The sequence below is a fragment of the Neomonachus schauinslandi genome, chromosome 16 (genome assembly GCF_002201575.2).
Source record: "Neomonachus schauinslandi chromosome 16, ASM220157v2, whole genome shotgun sequence".
Lineage (NCBI taxonomy): Eukaryota > Metazoa > Chordata > Mammalia > Carnivora > Phocidae > Neomonachus > Neomonachus schauinslandi.
In genome coordinates, this window is record NC_058418.1 from 55,355,554 (window position 1) to 55,373,088 (window position 17,535).

General features: G+C 45.4%; 1 protein-coding gene across 1 annotated transcript in view; it reads left to right on the forward strand.

The window, feature by feature from the left end:
* The first annotated feature begins 202 nt into the window (after positions 1 to 202).
* The window catches only part of USP10 (ubiquitin specific peptidase 10), a 75,386-nt gene continuing 58,053 nt past the window's right edge, over positions 203 to 17,535 (forward strand). Inside the window, exon 1 of the mRNA XM_021705692.2 lies at positions 203 to 298. Within this exon, the coding sequence (XP_021561367.1) occupies positions 278 to 298 (21 nt within the window). The 5' untranslated portion in view covers positions 203 to 277. The remainder of the gene's footprint in view (positions 299 to 17,535) is intronic.

Consider the following 17,535-nt stretch of genomic DNA (forward strand, 5'->3'; position numbering starts at 1 on the left):
GCTCGGGACCCCCAGTGCGCCGCCCGGGGCCCGGCAACGCTGAGGGGCGCGGGCTCACAGGCCACCAGGCCGGCTCCCGCCGCGCACGCCCACCTGTCGGCCGCGCAGGCGCAGCACGCGCCCGGCGCGCCCGGCCTCCCCGCGCCCCGCGGCGCGCAGCCAGTGCGCAGGCGCGGCGGCCGATGCGAGTGTGTATGTGCGGGCGAGAAGATGGCGGCGGCGGGGGAAGCAGCGTGAGGAGTCGGACGAGCGCCGAGGCTCATTGAAACGGGCCGCCATGGCCCTCCGCAACCCGCAGGTAGCCGGCGGCCCGCGTCCTGGGCAGGAGCGGCCCCAGGCCGCGGCAGGCGGCGCCGGGGCGGGCGGGCGCACCCTGCCCGGAGCGAGCGTGTGGGAGTGGGGGAGGGCGCTGGGACACGCTGCCCCGGACTAGGCCCCGGCCTCCCGCCGCCGCCGCGCCCCGGCCGCCCGCCGCCGCCCCGCGCGGAGCCCTCAGGGCCTGGCCGCGGGGGAGCAGCGGGGAGGGGCGTCGGGCCGCCTGCGGAGGGCACGGGGACGCGAAGGGGTTAATCTCCGGGTGGACCGCGGGGGAGCTGGGGGTGCGGAGGGGGCCCTGGGCGCCCCGGAGAGGCAGCCGGGGGGAGGGTGCTTCGGGAGGCCCCGCAGCGGCAAGGGCCCTCCAGGCGCTTGGCTCGCTGCTCCGCGCCGAGCGGGACCCCAGGGCGTGGGGGTGCCTCGCTGCCCACATGTCCCCGAAGGTTGCTTCCTCAGCTTGATTGACCGCGGGGGGTTTGCTGCTTTTCTGGTTTATGGACTCGAGTCACCGAGGAGCAGCCTTAGGTTACTGTTGCAAAGAGAACTGGAAATTGAGTCGCCAGGACCGTACTTTTACTTGCATCAGAGTGACATCTTTTGCACGAATCCATCCCAGCCTGGCTGACACTAACGCGCCATGTCTCAGCTGTATCTAAAGTTTAGGGGCCGTTTATTATAATGCCGTAGTGGGAAGAAGGGTAGAACGCACCTTTCTCTTCTAGGGAGATGTACATAAGTATAGAGTCGAGCCCCCGCCCCCCATTACAATTACTTTTGTGGTATTACAGTTACTCATGTGGTGTTATCTTTCAAGTTTGCTTTAGACCCCTGGTTTTTTGACATCTAATCCCTAGAAATTACTGCACTTTATACCATCCCAGGGTGCTTTCAAGTTAAATATGGGAAAGTGAAAGTAGCTACTGGGAAAACTGGTGGCCGGTAAATACTAATCCTCTGTAAATTGGTTTTTCTCGCTCTTTAGGAAATGAAGTCGATTTTAATAGCTATTGTAATTAATGTGTGTCGTGAAATTTAAAACGCGAGAACCTTTTTTTTTTTTTTAATGAGGTCTTACAGGAGGCTGGAATTCTGTCACATTTTTGGTACTGTAGTTTGCAGTAGAAGTTTTCCCCTTTAACTTTTTGTTCGCTTGTACATCTACTTTTGTGAATATTTAGTATGGTTCTTTGAACACACAAGAAGGGGTTTAGTGTTTGAATAATTTTTACACATGTATACTTGAAAGATTTTCTTAAGAGATTTGGTATTTGCCGCTTTCTCAACTTAAATATTAATGTGCATAGCTCATTAAAATTAGTAAGAACAGGTACAAGATTGATTGTGGGCTGATGTGCAATGTAATATGCATAGTGATTTTGGGAAACGAAGAAAACATGTTTAGGGATAATTCAGTCCATTGTTTTTTTTCAAGATTTTATTTTTGTAAGTAGCCTCTACACCCACTGTGGGGCTCGAACTCACAACCCCGAGATCAAGAGTTGCACACTCCACCTACTGAGCCAGCCAGGTGCCCCTAATTCAGTCCATTATTATAAGCATCCATTACAATGCAAATTGATTGAAATGATAATTAGCTGTGACAGTATGTAAACTTAATTGTAATTTCGTTTGCGTTCATTGTTCTAGTGTTTTTATACTACAATATTGCTTATACACATCTTTAGAAAATTGCAGTGGCCGAAGTCAGCTGAACATAAATATTAGTAACTCTTTGAGTTTATTCTTTTGTTGGGTTTATTTTTTAAGAGTGATATAAATGCTGGTAAGTTCTAGCATGGAGAAGGTGGCAGAGGATTAGTTTGATTTCTCTTAATTTTCTTTTTAAAAGAATAGTAATGAAAACAAGTAATGAAATCATGTGACAGGCTTTCATGGTTGTATCCTGCTTGAGTCAGGCTGAGCATTTTAAGAAATTTGTTTTCATTCAGTTACCTTTGGTCCTGAGGATCCTGCAGCGTCAATGGTCATCCATTCATTCATTCAACAAACAGTGATCACTTACCATGTGTTAAGCACGGTGTTAGTGTATTACTTGTTTACAATTGGGAATGAAAACCACAAATTAATAGTAAGGGTTTTATAATAAAATTGAATTGTTACGGGTACAGTTTTGAAAATTTATATAGATTATATCCTGTTTCCCTATTACTGATTGAATCGTGTTCCCTGGATTGAAGTGAACCAGTGCAGAACTTGGAAACATTTCTAATGCCAGTAGCTTTCAACATTTTAACAAATACAAAGGATGAACTTTACAGTTGAAGTGTAAGTACATCTCTCATTTATGAATATTTGTTGTCTGATGAAATGATTTGGCATAATTAGTTTGAACTGACCAGTTTTTCCTTAAACCAGAAGAGGTTTTTGTGGTCATTGAAGTTGTTTGTAGTGAGATTCCCTCAACAGCGCCTCCTACCCCCTGTTTGAATATCACCGGGGCTGCTTCTGTCCTGGTCCTCTGAAGCGGGCTCACTCCAGTCTTTTCATTACCTCACAGTAGCGGATCCCCCACATTTTATACTATGGAATTTCTTGGATCCAATTTACAGCATATGGCAGAGTGTTACTGTGTCATTGAATATCTGTTTATAACTGACAGCTCTATTAGTAATTCTCAAAAGATACATTTTTATCAGAGTCTCACATAGCAGCTGAATTAAATAAAATTATCTGAAATGCAGGATATTTGGAGATCCTGATTTTCCTTTGCACAGTGACAGCAAAATACCCAGACATGTCCTAAGACTAGATATGCCATTTAAAGTTTGTGAGTTGATGGTTGCTGCTCTGGTTTACAGAGTAGCAGTGCAGGTGAGGTGTGTCCAGGGCCCTGACCTCATGCTCTTGAGCCATCTTGTTGGGACCACTGTTTATTGAAATTACAGTGAATGCTAAGCGGATCTGCCTCATTCCAAATTCCGCTCTAGAGCAAAAGTTAGGACATACATACATTACAGTGCACTTTTATGTGGAACCCGCATGATTTAAATAGTGGTTCACATAGGAAAACTGAAAGGAGGAAAGGATTACAAGGTTTAATGATTATTTAATGACAAACCTCGTGGCATCTTTACTTTGTGCCATGTTCGGAGTGTAATATTCAGGTAATTGAGAAACGTTGTATCATCTCTACTTGAATTATTAGTTACATCAGGGTTCTTTTTTGTTCGTCTTTGTGTTTTTACTGATTGCAGACATGTGAGTATTTGCTGTTAATGGATCTGGTTTTTCAAGTGGATTATTAAAGGTGGTTGCTGAGGACACTTCTTACTGATAATATACTAAAGCATGAGAAATTGTAGGAAGAGCTTGCTTTTGGATTTGTAATTAGGCTGTTACACTTCTATTTACTGCCTCCCATGCAAGTATCAGAGTGGCACAAAACAGATAAATCTGTTTGAAGTGGAATTTATTGGCCTCGGGCCATTGGATTACTGTCATTTGTCCCTTTAGTGCTACTTCAGCAGTGTAGATGTTCATTTCCAAAGACTTACGTATGCTTGGATTGCAGTTTGCCCGTTTATTGAAGTGATCCCCCCCCCCCCCCAGAGGTCTGTTTGTGACCATTTTTGTCACTACAGGCTGGATTAAGGACTAGTGTAGGTGACATAAAGGTAGCCCGTGGGGTATGTTCATAGTATTTGTTTCAAGGATCAGACATCATAGAATCGATCATAAACCTGGGTGAGGATCTTCAAAATGTAGACTTTCCATGAGCTGGCTCTTTTCTGACTATTTGAAAGCTCCTCATCCATGACCCCATTCCAGCAGAAGACCTGAGAAACCAGAATCTGTTGGCCAATAACTCCATTCTGCCCTCTTGTCTTGACACATACGGTTCTCTGGGTGCCCTCTTCTGGGCATAGAGTGGGTGAGGTATAGAGTCGCTAGAGGTATGGCTTAGGACTGGGAGAATAAGGTAGTGCAGAGAGGATTAGAGTATATGTTCCTGGAGTTTCCTTTTCAGGCTTACTGGAGAATTGTTAGATGGTAATGTGCATGGAGTGTTACCCCAATGCCTGCCGCCATGTGTCCACGTGCTACTCTTGTGATTCTCAGACCCCTCCCTTTTGGGCTTTGTCTGCAGCTTTATTGGTTGTCATTCTTCAGATTAATTCTTAATTTATGTTTTTGGTATCGGCTTGAGGGACGTCTCCTAAGCCTACACTGTCTGATTCAAGAGTGTCATAACTGATGCACTACAAGTGAAAGTAGCTCCCAGTAGAAAGGCTGGGATCCCCACTCTTCTACCTTCGGTACTTGATTTTTACATCTAGTTGCCTTTTTCCTTTCCTCCCGCTTTCTTTGCTCCCTTTTCATCATATATGATGGTGGCAGATTTTCTTACCCCATTTGTTCTTGTTTTATGAGGTAAATTTTTTCGGGGATCCTGGGTGGCGCAGTCGATTATGCGTCTGGCTCTTGGTTTCAGCTCAGGTCATTTCTCAAGGTTGTGAGATCAAGCCCTGCGTCGGGCTCTGTGCTCAGCATGGAGTCTGCTTGAGATTCTCTCTCTCCCCCCTCCTGCTTGTGCTCTCTCTCTCTCTCTCTAAAATAAATAAATCTTTAAAAAAAGAAAATTGTTTCATTTCTCTGTACTGTATGCAGACAGCTTGCTGGCTGGGATGGGAAGGGCAGAGTGCCGTGAATGGTGCGCCCCCCTGGAGCTGTTGTTCTGAGATGAGACCTGCTGGTTGTGCTAGAAGTGGTGGGGACAGCTTTCCAGACTATTTTCTCCACTTGGGTCTCCCACTGTCCACAAAAATGGTGGTTTTGCATTATTATGAGTACATGTCACAAATACTTGTGTTGTAAATGTATCGAATAAAACTAGATGTCTGTATAAGTTACATTTGCAAGCCACAGACCTCGTGAAATGGAACTGCTCAAGAACATTTAAGATGATTCTGTGTAGAAAATTTTGATTTGCATTTTGGTGTAACAGGTTATAGTCTGCATTGTTTACTTGTTCTCAAAGAAACATGATGACATCCTTTGCCCTGGATATAAGGAGTGCATTTTAAATTTTATTATATTCATTTAAATTTAGTTAGGACTAATTAACTTACGAATTTATTTGGTATTCTAATAACAAGAGGATTTTAGTGTTTTTTTGGGTTTCTCCTATTTTAGACATAACTCTAGAGAAGCAGTGCCTCTCTTGAGAGACTTTCATCTTATGTCATTGAAATACTCTCCCTCTTCTTTCTGAAAATCTTAATTTTTTTTCCTTTTGATATGACTTGTTGAAGCTTTAGGGGAAATGGAAGAGAATTTGACAGTGAAATTTTAGAGTTTTTTTTTTTTTTAAGGTTTTATTTATTTATTTGAGAGTTAGAGAGTGCGCGCGAGGGAGAGCGCAAGTGCAGGGGGAGGGAGAAGCAGGCCCCACTTCCCTTCGATCCCAAGAAGATTCCAAAATGGTGGGGTCATGACCTGGGCTGAAGGCAGAAGCTTAACTGACTGAGCCACCCAGGTGCCCCTATTCTGGAGTTTTTTGAGAGTCTTGCCCGGTGTTGTAAAGTATGTCTCTTCATATTTTAAGTAGTAATTCCACTTAGATGGCTGCCAAGATGTGTATATTTATTTGAGACCTGAAGTAGGTCTTCTGAGTAGATCCCATAATTGGACAAGGAAGAACATATTAATAATAAAACACTAAATGTTACAGTAATCAACATTTGAGGAATGTTGTGCAGTGTGTAAGCTTCATAGTTTATAAAGTGCTGTACCTTGTTTGATCCTTATGGCCACTGTGTTGTCATCACCATTTTACAGATGAATGAAGTGAGACCCTGACGGTTTGTGACTTGAAGTCCCATGGCTGTCGAATGTGTGATCAGGGCCTTGCAAGCAGGCCTTTGGACTTCTGAATTCTTTGTTTTTTCTGCTTTGCCAGACTGCTTTTCTACAAGAGACTGGTAAAGACATAGGGCTTCACATGGTGACTTTGCCATAGCACTTCCTCAGTGAAAGTTTACGGAATGGGTGAATGCATGAAATAAAAATTGAAATGTTTAAAGATTTTTTTTTAAAGATTAAAAAAAATTTTTTTTTGACAGAGAGAGACAAGGCGAGAGAGGGAACACAAGCAGGGGGAGTGGGAGAGGGAGAACAGGCTTCCCACGGAGCAGGGAGCCCAATGAGGGGCTTGATCCCAGGACCCTGGGATCATGACCCGAGCCGAAGGCAGACAGAACCGACTGAGCCACCCAGGCGCCCCTGAAATGTTTAAAGATTTTATTTATTAATTTGAGAGAGAGAGTGCACACATGAGCAGGGGGAGGGGTAGAGGGAGAAACAGACTCTCCGCTGAGCACGGAGTCCGATGTGGGGCTCCATCCCAGGACCCTGAGATCATGACCTGACCCCAGATCAAGAGTTGGATGCTCAACCGACTGAGCCACCCAGGTTCCCCCCCTTCCAAATTGAAACGTTAAAGATAGTAATCTTACTAAGAGTTGCTAATACGTTATTCATTACTAAATTTTGTGGGGGGTGTGTGTTTTTTTTTTTTTTTTTTTTTTTTAAGATTTTATTTACTTGAGATAGAGAAACAGAGAGCGAGAGAGGGAGGCAGAGGCAGACTCCCCGCTGAGCAGGGAGCCCGATTCAGGACTCGATCCCAGGTCCCTGGGATCATGACCTGAGCCTAAGGCAGATGCTCAACTGACTGAGCCACCCAGGCACCCCTGAAGGCAGATGCTTAATGACTGAGCCACCCAGGCGCCCCAGTATTGATTTTTTTTAAACACAAACTCCAGAGGTGATATATGTTTTCCATGCTTTTTTCTGCTGGGCGTTTTTGTTGTTCCATTGTATGGTCCGTTTAGCCAGATGGTCACTGAGCTGAACTGTTTGGAGCAAATCTTGTTTTTAAAATTTTAGAAGGCATCTCTTCAAGCATAGTAATTTTCTTCTTTTTACCTGATTTTTGCCAGGGAATGGAGCAGATATTCTGGAGGTTAAAGTATACTGAGAACTGTGCAAGTGTTCTAGAAATTTCTGAGTAATAAAATGTCCAAACACCTTTTTTTTTTTTTTTTAAGAAATGGTATTTTGAAGAATTCAACCCCTCAGTTACAGCAGCCATGCCATCCAGTTTTTGTATAGTAAAAAGAGATCTGAATCAAATTCAGATTCTTGTCTCTTGGTCCCCCCTCTTCACTAGAGGTTATTGAGAGGATGAACCTTTCCTTAGTTGGAGAGATTGGTAGGTTACAGCTCGAGTGAATAGTGGGGGAATTGGTAGTTAGCCTGGGTTTTCCCGTCTTTTATTAAAATCAGGTTTTCTTCTCCCCCCCCCTTTGTTTTAATCAAAGTGCTACAATGGCAGAAAATAAAACACTTTCCCATTGCCCACCTCAGGTCCCTCTCCCCAGAGGCAACAGCATTCAGCCACTTCTGATTCTAATCAAATGCAAAATCAGGTCTTCCAAGGGTAGCATTCTGTTTGATTTGGAATTAATGTGTAGGCTATCAGACACTTTTATTCAGAACCACATATAAAGGACTTTGTATCTTTTGTGATTGTTCAAACAAAAATTTCTGGCGCCTGGGCATTAGGAATATAGAGCTGAAGAGAGTTACTGTGCTTCAGAAAAAGTTCACAAGGTAGCAGAGGGGAGAGAAACAGGCTTAATTGGTGAATCCTGATTTCGGGTGGTAATTCCTGTAACGGAAGTGTGAAGAACATTGTCAAGAATTTTCATTCATTCATTCATTCAGCAAATAGTTATTGAGGGGCTACTGTGTACCAGGCACTGAGGATTCGGTGACAAGCAAAAACATTGTCCCTCCTACCAGGGAGCTTACTGTCTGGTGAGGGACACAGTTGCTGATCAGATAATCACAGTAATGCATGTGTCATTCCAAGCTGAGAAGTGTGTCCCAAAGGAAGGGGACACAGCGTGTTGGCATGGCCTGGGGAATGGGGAAGTCAGGGAAGTGTTTCCCTGGCAGTGGCTCCTTAGGGGAGATGCACTGTGTAAGACAGTGCGGACTGCCTGTGCATAGGCCCTGTGGCTGGAGGGCATTGAGAGCACATAAGAGGACTCAGAGAAACCCTGTGTATGCAGAGCTCAGTGTCCAAGAGGAGAGGCGGACCAGGGTCTGTCCAACCTCGTAGGCTTTCTTAGGCGTTAATGACTTTATCCTGAGAAAAACCTGGAAGGAGGGGCTTATATAGCATGGAACCACATAGTCATGTTGCAGTGTGGGCTCACTCTCTCACAGCCCTGTGTAGAATAGACTCGGTATAATGGGGTCACAGTGGCCATCGGAAGATCAGGTAGGAGGGTTTCTGGATTTTTGTTTAGAGAGTGTGCAGTGGGGACATCTGAATGGCTCAGTCAAGTGAAGCGTCTGCCTTCAGCTCAGGTCATGATCCCAGTGTCCTGGGATCAAGCCCTGCATCATCGGGCTCCTTGCTCAAGTGGGGAGCCTGCTTCTTCCTCTGCCTGCCGCTCCCTCTGTACTCTCACTCCCTCTCTTCCACGCTCTCTCTGGAAATAAATAAAATCTTTTTAAAAAAAAAAAGGGAGAGTGCAGTGGAGAGAGGTGGCATGGCTCAAGAGATGTTGAGGTGGAAGGTGGATTGAACAGGAAGAGTTCAATCTGACTGAGTGTCCGGGAAAGCTGGGAAGGTGCTCTTCTAAAAAGGTGACGTTTGGGCAGAGAAACAAGAGGACAAGGGCATATGGGAGAGAGTATGCAGAGGAACCAAGTCCCAAAACCTGAGGCTTGTTTAGGGACCCGGGAGAGGTTTTTGGCTGAAATGATGTTTAGGGTGAAGTGATGGGGCAGGAGTCAGAGGAGAGCTGAAGGACCTCGAGAGAGTCCAAGCCAAAGACTGCCTTTGATCTTGTAAGCAGGTGGGGGGGGGTCTGTGGGAACCCACAGTTTTTGTAATAAAACCACAGGTTTTAAAAAGTGGTAGTACCACTCTGTGTTAGCATTGCTGGTGGAGATGGTTTCCAGGGGGTTAGTTGAGGTACTTCATGGGCTGTCAGAGGTTTCAATCTTTTGGCTGTCCTCCAGATCTGGGAATATTCAGCACTTCTGCTCACTTCAGCACCCCAAGCATGTTAAACCCCAGAACTTTGAGGGGAAAAAGGTAGGGCATTCTTTTGGGGACATCTGAGGCGGATTAATGCAAGGCAAATAGCTCTTTTTTTTTTTTTTTTTTTTAAGATTTTATTTATTTATTTGACAGAGAGAGACAGCGAGAGAGGGAACACAAGCAGGGGGAGTGGGAGAGGGAGAAGCGGGCCTCCTGCCGAGCAGGGAGCCTGATGCGGGGCTCGATCCCAGGACTCTGGGATCCTGACCTGAGCTGAAGGCAGACGTTTAATGACTGAGCCACCCAGGCACCCCGAGGCAAATAGCTCTTGACTGTCCTCAGTGGTAGAATTGGATGGATTTGTTAGGGAAGGCCATTTGGGGACATTATTCACTTTATTTTGGGGGGGGGGAGCATCTTTATAAAAACAAGCATTTGTTCCTTCCTTATGATCCTTGGAAATAAAGAAAGTACAAGAAACACATGTCAACCATAGTGTCCCACAACCCTGAGGTGACTTAATGAGGTTAATAATTTGAAATGCTTCCCTTCAGTCCTTTTTATAGTAGATGTTGGAAATTTGGAATCATCCTATGTGATAGTATTTCTTACGTTGTGACTCTTGGTCATAGTCTTCTCCTTTGGGAATCATCTGGCACCCTGATGGCCAGCCAGACCTCCTGGGCAGGGCTTCTTGTGGGCAGGTCCCCAGATCTGGGTTTTAGGCAGTTCCGCCCGGATATTGCAGCCACGCTCAGGTTTCAGAGCCTCCATATGGCTTTGTTTCCAGCTTGTTTCACTTAACTTGTTGAACGTTTTACCATAAGATTAACTAAATCATATTTTGGATAAAATTTTTTAACTTATTCGGTCTAGGTTAGGTATGAACAACAACAAAAATACGTGTACGTACCGCTGTGAGAGGTGATACTATGTAATTGTAGCACTGAGTGGAATGAATCGTTGGAACGGAACTAGCGTGAAAAACCTGAAAATTTTGCCCCTTTGAAGATCTGTCACATTGGGTCTTCAGATGGGTATTTCTGACTAATTCCTTTTCAGCAACATTTATCCAGCTCTTGCTGTGTGCTAGCGCCTGTGTTGAGGTTTGTACGGGACAAAAGTATCTTAAGTACAGATCCATTCCCCAGAGCCGTAGAGCTGCTCTGCGTTGTGGGTGGGACCCAGTGTGGACGGTGTGGGAACAGCCCAGACTGCTGCATGGCTCATTCGAACTGTGACCATCTGATGTCCCAGAGAGCTGGGGTGAGCTTTTTGATTCATCCTGAAGTCTGGTCGTAGTCAAAATTTCTCTGAGGTTGCATGTACAGTATTTAGCCAATTTGTTTTCAGAAATTCTTGTTACCCTTTTTTTGTTGCCGGTCATGGATTTGTCAGTTTAGGAAATTCTTGCCTCCAATTCTAAACAAACGTGCTAAAATAATTTTTTTAAAAGATTTTATTAATTCACTTATTTTAGAGAGAGGGCGATAGAGGGAGAGAGATCGACAGAGAGTAGGGGAGAGGGGCAGAGGGCGAGGGAGACAGTCTCATGCAGACTACATGCGGAGCTTGGAGCCCAACTGGGCTCCATCCCACGACCCCAAGATCATGACCTGAGCTGAAATCAAGAGTCAGATGCTCAACCGACTGAGCCACCCAGATGTCCCTAAACTAATTACTCTTGGTTCCATCTTTTTTTTTTTTTAAAGATTTTATTTATTTGACAGAGACAGAGAGGGAGCACAAGCAGGGGGAGTGGGAGAGGGAGAAGCAGGCTTCCCGTTGAGCAGGGAGCCCGATGCGGGGCTCCATCCCAGGACCCTGGGACCATGACCTGAGCCGAAGGCAGACGGTTAACGACTGAGCCACCCAGGCGCCCCTTGGTTTCATCTTCTTATTGAACTCTTGGCTTTTCCTGCCACAAATGTATTATGAGTTAAGTGCGAGGAATACAAATTTTAAATTTTAAAATTTAACTTGACTAGTGTTCAATGAGAAAGAGTTAAGAGCGTTGTGTTTTTTTTTTTTATCTGAGAAGCATTCTCTACAGTTTTGGCTGGAAGCTTAGCTGACTATAACTTGAACTTCACACAGGATGACACTGTAGCAATATCCTAGTGACTGGTCTTGGACACAGAATTACCACAGCTGAGTTTGCAAAGAGTTTACTACCTCTTATCCCAGGGCACATGTTGAACAAACAGGCTTTTCTTTCTAGGGTGGACAAAGTAAAGTACATTGTCATTTTTTTTCCTTTTTTTTTTTTTTTGTAAAGATTCTTTTAATTTATTTATTTGACAGAGAGGACACAGCCAGAGAGGGAACACAAGCAGGGGGAGTGGGAGAGGAAGAAGCAGGCTTCCCGACAGGCAGGGAGCCCAATGCAGGGCTGGATCCCGCCGGGCTCGATCCTGGTACCTTGGGATCATGACCTGAGCCAAAGGCAGACGCGTAACAACTGAGCCACCCGGGCGCCCCTGTCATTTTGTTTCTTTGACACTGATTTCTTTTTGGGTTGAAAGATAGATTTGAATTAGCTTTGTTAATTAGTCCTTCACTGTCCTATGAAAAAGGAAAGGAATGCCATGTATGTATTGTGCACAGTGAGCTTTGAGGCCCCTGTGAACTTTGATTTTGTAGATGCCCTATCTTTCCTCTGTGAGTCAGTCAGCCGTTCATGGAGGCCTGCAGCCTTCTGGGCCCTGTGTGGGCACTGTGCCCAGAGAGGGCCCCGCCTGGTGGAGGGGAACACCACACACGTGGTTGTCTAACTAGAGCCTTGGCAGGTGCTCTGAATAAGGACCCTGGGAGTGACCTGGTGGCGCAGGAAGGCTTTCTTGAGGTCTGGTTCTCCTCCAGCACCTCCACTGTCAGCACAGTGTCTTGCCCCTGCTGTGTGTGCAGTGGGTAAGTTATTTGACGGAGGAACCAGTTGGAGGAAATAAAGAGAACACCTGGTTGTCATTCAATTTGTTCAGGACTGCATATGGGTTTGTTTTGGTGTTTCTCATTCTGGAAATGAAGATTAGGACCACAGTGTGCAGAACCGTGAGGGACGGATTGGTCCTCCGTAGAAATACCTTTTAGTAATGACACCTGAATAAGGATAGACTGCTGATGAAGTATTTGGATTGATTATAATGTCTGCATTAAGAATGAGTGGGTGGTGGGTGCCTGGGTGGCTCAGTCGGTTGAATATCGTCTGCCTTTGGCTCACATCATGATCCTGGGGTCCTGGGATCAGGTGCATCAGGCCCCTGCTCAGCAGGGAGCTTGCTTCTCCCTCTCCCTCTGTTGCGCCCCCTGCTTGTGTGTGTGTGCGCGCGCTCTCTTTCTCTCTCTCTCTGTCAAATAAATAAATAGAATCTCAAAAAAAAGAAAAGAATGAGTGGGTGGAGCACCTGGCTGGCTTAGCTGGCAGAGCATGTGACTCTTGATCTCAGGGTTGTGAGTTCAAGCCCCACACTGGGTGTAGCATTTACTATAAAAAAAAAAGGAATGCATGGGTGATCTCTAAGCATCTTTTAAGGTTTTTCATGGTTCTCTTTATCTCTGTTGTGTAGTTTCTTGAATCCAGGTGACTGACTTCCGTATCAGATAATCCGGTATTTTGTTTCATTTTCTGGGTTGTCTCTTAGTGACGTAATCCTGAGATCAGAGGATAGTTACTGATGCCAATACAGTGCTTTCAGACCCCCCTCTCCCATGCCCTGTTAGTGGACCATGGCATTCATCCTTTGTTGACCCGGTCAGAGCAGATGCCATTAATTCCTGCAATTCAAGAGCCACAGAGCTGTCAGCCTTCCAGGTAGAGAGCCTAATTGTATGTCAGAGATGAGCATAAGCTTAACCAGAGCAGGGATTTCTTTGATTTGTTCACTGATACATCTCCAGGGCCTCGAACATATCAGTGCTCAATAAGTATGTATTGATGAACAAATTGATGAAAGATACAGCACAGTCCATATATTGAGGAAGTTCACAGTTGAGTGTGGGAGAGACTAATCAACTTAAAATCTAGAGTGAGTAACTCCGCAGGTTTGTTGGGAAAATAGTTGGTATAGCTGAGACTCTGGAAGTGACGGAGTTCTATGGTGTGAGAAGTCCTCGAGGCCAGAGAGAAGGCCCCTGGTGCAAGAGACTCCAGTGTGCACAGCGGCGTGGAAGTGAGCAGAGAGCTGCGGCACCAGCTGTGGGGGGAATTTGCTGATGGGTCTGGCTAGGTAGGTGAGTGCCAAACCCTGAGCGCTTGTATGCTCTGCTGGAGCCTTTTCTCCTGAAGAGTTGTGGCAGGCTGTTCCTAGGGACCAAAATCACATTCCCATTTTAGAGAAAGTGCTGTGGCGGCTGCCTGTGGTTTGGAGGGTGGAGGGTGGAGGTTGAGCCTGAAGGCAGGGAGGGCTGGCCTGCTCAGAAGCACTAAAGGGGTGGGGAGGGGAAATGAGGCTTTGGATGACCAGTTGAAATGGGATGCAGAGGGAGCCAGGCAGCTTCACTGTAATGTATTTTAATAACACATTTTCTTAACAAACTGAGGGTTCTAGAGGGGAGGGGGGTGGGAGGACGGGTTATCCTGATGGTGGGTATTGAGGAGGGCACGTTCTGCATGGAGCACTGGGTGTTATGCACAAACAATGAATCATGGAACGCTTCATCTAAAACTAATGATGTAATGTATGGGGATTAACATAAGAATAAAAAAAAGAAAAAAAACCCACATTTTCTTCTTTAATGAAATACTGTTTGTTGTTTAGTGTTTTTTTCCCACTTATATTGTGAATATTCTCCATTATTAAACTTTTTCTTAAGTAGTATTTTTAAGTACTGTGGTGCATTCACAAGTTGTTTTATACATGCTAACAGTAGTAATGGGGGAACGCCTGGGTGGCTCACTCGGTTAAGTGTTTGCCTTCTGATCAGGTCATGATCCCAGGGTCCTGGGATCAAGTCCCACATCAGGCTCCTTGCTCAGCGGGGAGCCCTCTTCTCCCTCTGCCTCTGCTGCTCCCCCTGCCTGTGCACTCTCTCTCTCGGACAAATAAAATCTTTAAAAAACAACAACAAAAAACAGTGATGGGCATTTTTTGGATACATTTTTTAGTTGTTTCTGATTGTAAATTATTTTATTTCCCACAACTGATTAAAGCATTGACGTAAATGGAAAGGTGAATTTAAATCATTGATTATCTTGGGGGTGGGGGGATATATTTTGCTAAGTAATATTAAGTAATTAGTGGTAATTTAAAACGAAGTTTTTTGTTTTTTGTTTTTTTTAAAGATTTTAATTTATTTATCTGAGAGAGAGTAAGAGAACCAGAGCATGAACAGGGGGGAGGGCAGAGGAGAAGCAGACTCCCTGCTGAGCAGGGAGCCCGGGGCTCGATCCCAGGTCTCTGGGATCATGACCTGAGCCGAAGGCAGACGCTTAACCGACTGAGCCATCCAGGTGCCCCAAAACGAAGTTTTTTTTAAAGATTTTTATTTATTTGAGAGAGAGAGAAAGAGAGCATGAGAGCGGGGAGGGTCAGAGGGAGAAGCAGACTCCCCACTGAGCAGGGAGCCCGATGCTGGACTCGATCCCAGGACTTCGGGACCATGACCCAAGCCGAAGCCCTAACCAGCTGAGCCACCCAGGCACCCTGAAGTTTTTTTTTAAGATTTTATTTTTAAGTAATCTCTACACCCAGTTGGGCTCACAGTCACAATCCTGAGATCAAGAGTCTAATGCTACCGCATGGAGGCTGCTTCTCCCTCTCCCTGTGCCGTTCCCCCTGTTTGTGCACTCTCTTTCTCTCTCTCTGTCAAATAAATAAATAAAATCTTAAAAAAAAAAAAAAAAGAGTCTAATGCTCTACTGATGGATTCACTCAGGTGCCCCGAAAACATGAAATTTTTTTAATGTTTGGATTTTATTTTTTTATTTTTAAAAAATTTTTAAAGATTTTATTTATTTGAGAGAGAGAGGAAGAGCAGAGAGAGAGAGTGAGCACATGAGCAGGGGGGAGGGGCAGAGGGAGAGGGAGAAGCTGACTTGCAGCTGAGCAGAGAGCTGGAGGCAGGGCTCCGACCCAGGACTCCGGGATCACTTGGGATCACGACCTGAGCAGACATTTTTTTTTTTTTTTTTTAAAGATTTTATTTATTTATTTGAGAGAGAGAATGAGATAGAGCATTGGGGGGGGGCAGGGTCAGAGGGAGAAGCAGACTCCCTGCTGAGCAGGGAGCCCGATGCAGGACTTCCCGGGACTCCAGGATCATGACCTGAGCTGAAGGCAGTCGCTTAACCAACTGAGCCACCCAGGCGCCCCTGAGCAGACATTTAACTGCCTGAGCCACCCAGGGGCCCCTAAATGTTTGGATTTTAGAACTACATACTGATTTGTTCATAGGCAAGTTATACATATGAAGTACTTGAAAAAGATTGAGAAAGATCTTTCATAAAATATGTGTCAATAAGCTGGTTAATGTATGGTGAAGGCCAACTATTTTAGCTGCTGCTAGAGCTATTCAGGAGGGTAACTGAAGTGCTCTTACCCTGTGTGGGCAGTGGGTGACTAAGCACGTGTTTGAGGCATTGGGAACAGCCGGGGCACGTTGTGGGATGTGTAGTTAAGTGCCGGGTGCTTGTACGGTGCACGTGTTAAGTTCTGCAGCAGTAATTCAGAGAGTGAAGGAGATGAGTGACAAGTAGCCTTGACAGTGAAAGAGGATTTTGGCGAATGGAGAGGAAGGAGGAGGGCATTCTGTGTGGGGAAACAGAATGAGTAGGGCTTAGATTTCAAATTAACCTGGTTTTGGCTTTTGGAGTGATCTTACTTTCTATGCATCCCCTGGTTGCTGCCACTGAACTTGGAATAAGCCTTTTATCTTCTTCATTGCTCACTTCATTCCTGTTTTAGTTAGGATGCGTTTGGTAACAAGTAAAAGAAAGGCCAGCTCTAACTGGCTTGCACCATACGTTAGAGACATAGTGGCTCATGGAACTAGAAATCCCAGAGGGAGGCCAGGCTTCAGGGTTGGTCTGCTGAGTGAGTCCAGCGGTGTCTTTGAGGACCTGGTTTCTTCTCACTTCTGGTGTGTCAGCATTTTCCTAAGGCTAGTTCTCCTTCAAATGACACCTTGATCACAGCAGATGCAGGCTTCACAGTTGTGTCCAGCCTACACCACATCAACCAGAACAAGAGAGTGCATGTGTGTTCCAGAGTTCTTGACTGTGTCCCGAGGTTTGTGCCCTTTGGGTCCCCCTTGAACCAAGCGCTGTGGGCAAGGGAGGGTGGCATGCCAGGTCAGGCTCCCATCTAGATCTGGGAGTGGATGTGTGTCAGCCTTCTGAGCTAGGTGACCACTCACCAGCAGGGGAGGAGGAAAATGAACTTTCAGAGGATGGCTGCAAAATCCATTACCGTCGCATCTGGGAGGACCATTCCTTCCCACTCTCCTTTTCCAGGTTTATCAGTTCCTTCTCCTTCTGGACTCCTCTGACTAAACACTCTGTCCTTTTTTCTTGGCAAGTCATCCTGCACAGTCTGATGGCATCCTATTGTATTTTAGTCTTCATTAAATTTTATTGTATCTTAACTATTCATGTATTCTTTTTGGCGTAGCCCCAAGCCCCAGGTTCTAATCCTGGCTTTCCCATCTTCTGTTCCTGGGATCTTGGGCAGTTAGTTCTCTGAACTTGAAGTTTTTTCATCTTAACAGAGTCAACAGATACTAGATTCTAAGTATTGTACTTAAGCACTTAAGTGGTTGGGATCCAGAACTGAAAGACACAAGATCACAATTCATTTACAGAGACATACAGGTAAATGAGAAATTACCATGAGATGTGACATTGCTTTGGCAGAAATAAGGAGTTGGGAAGACTTCCCTGAGGAGGTGATGCCTGTGTTGACCCTTGACAGGCAAGCAGTGGTCACAGCAGCGAGGGACGAGTGAGCTGCTTGCATGAAGGCTTCAGGGCAGGAGAATAGCTGGGGTCTTCGCTGCACAACAAGGTGAGGCTGGATTGTTTAGGCAGGGATGGCCCTTATACCAAGCTAAAGAGTTTAGATTCCATCTCTGTATACTGTACAGTTAGGAGTTGACCATACATCCTGGCTTACACCTGTTGTTCCAGGATAATTAATGTAATT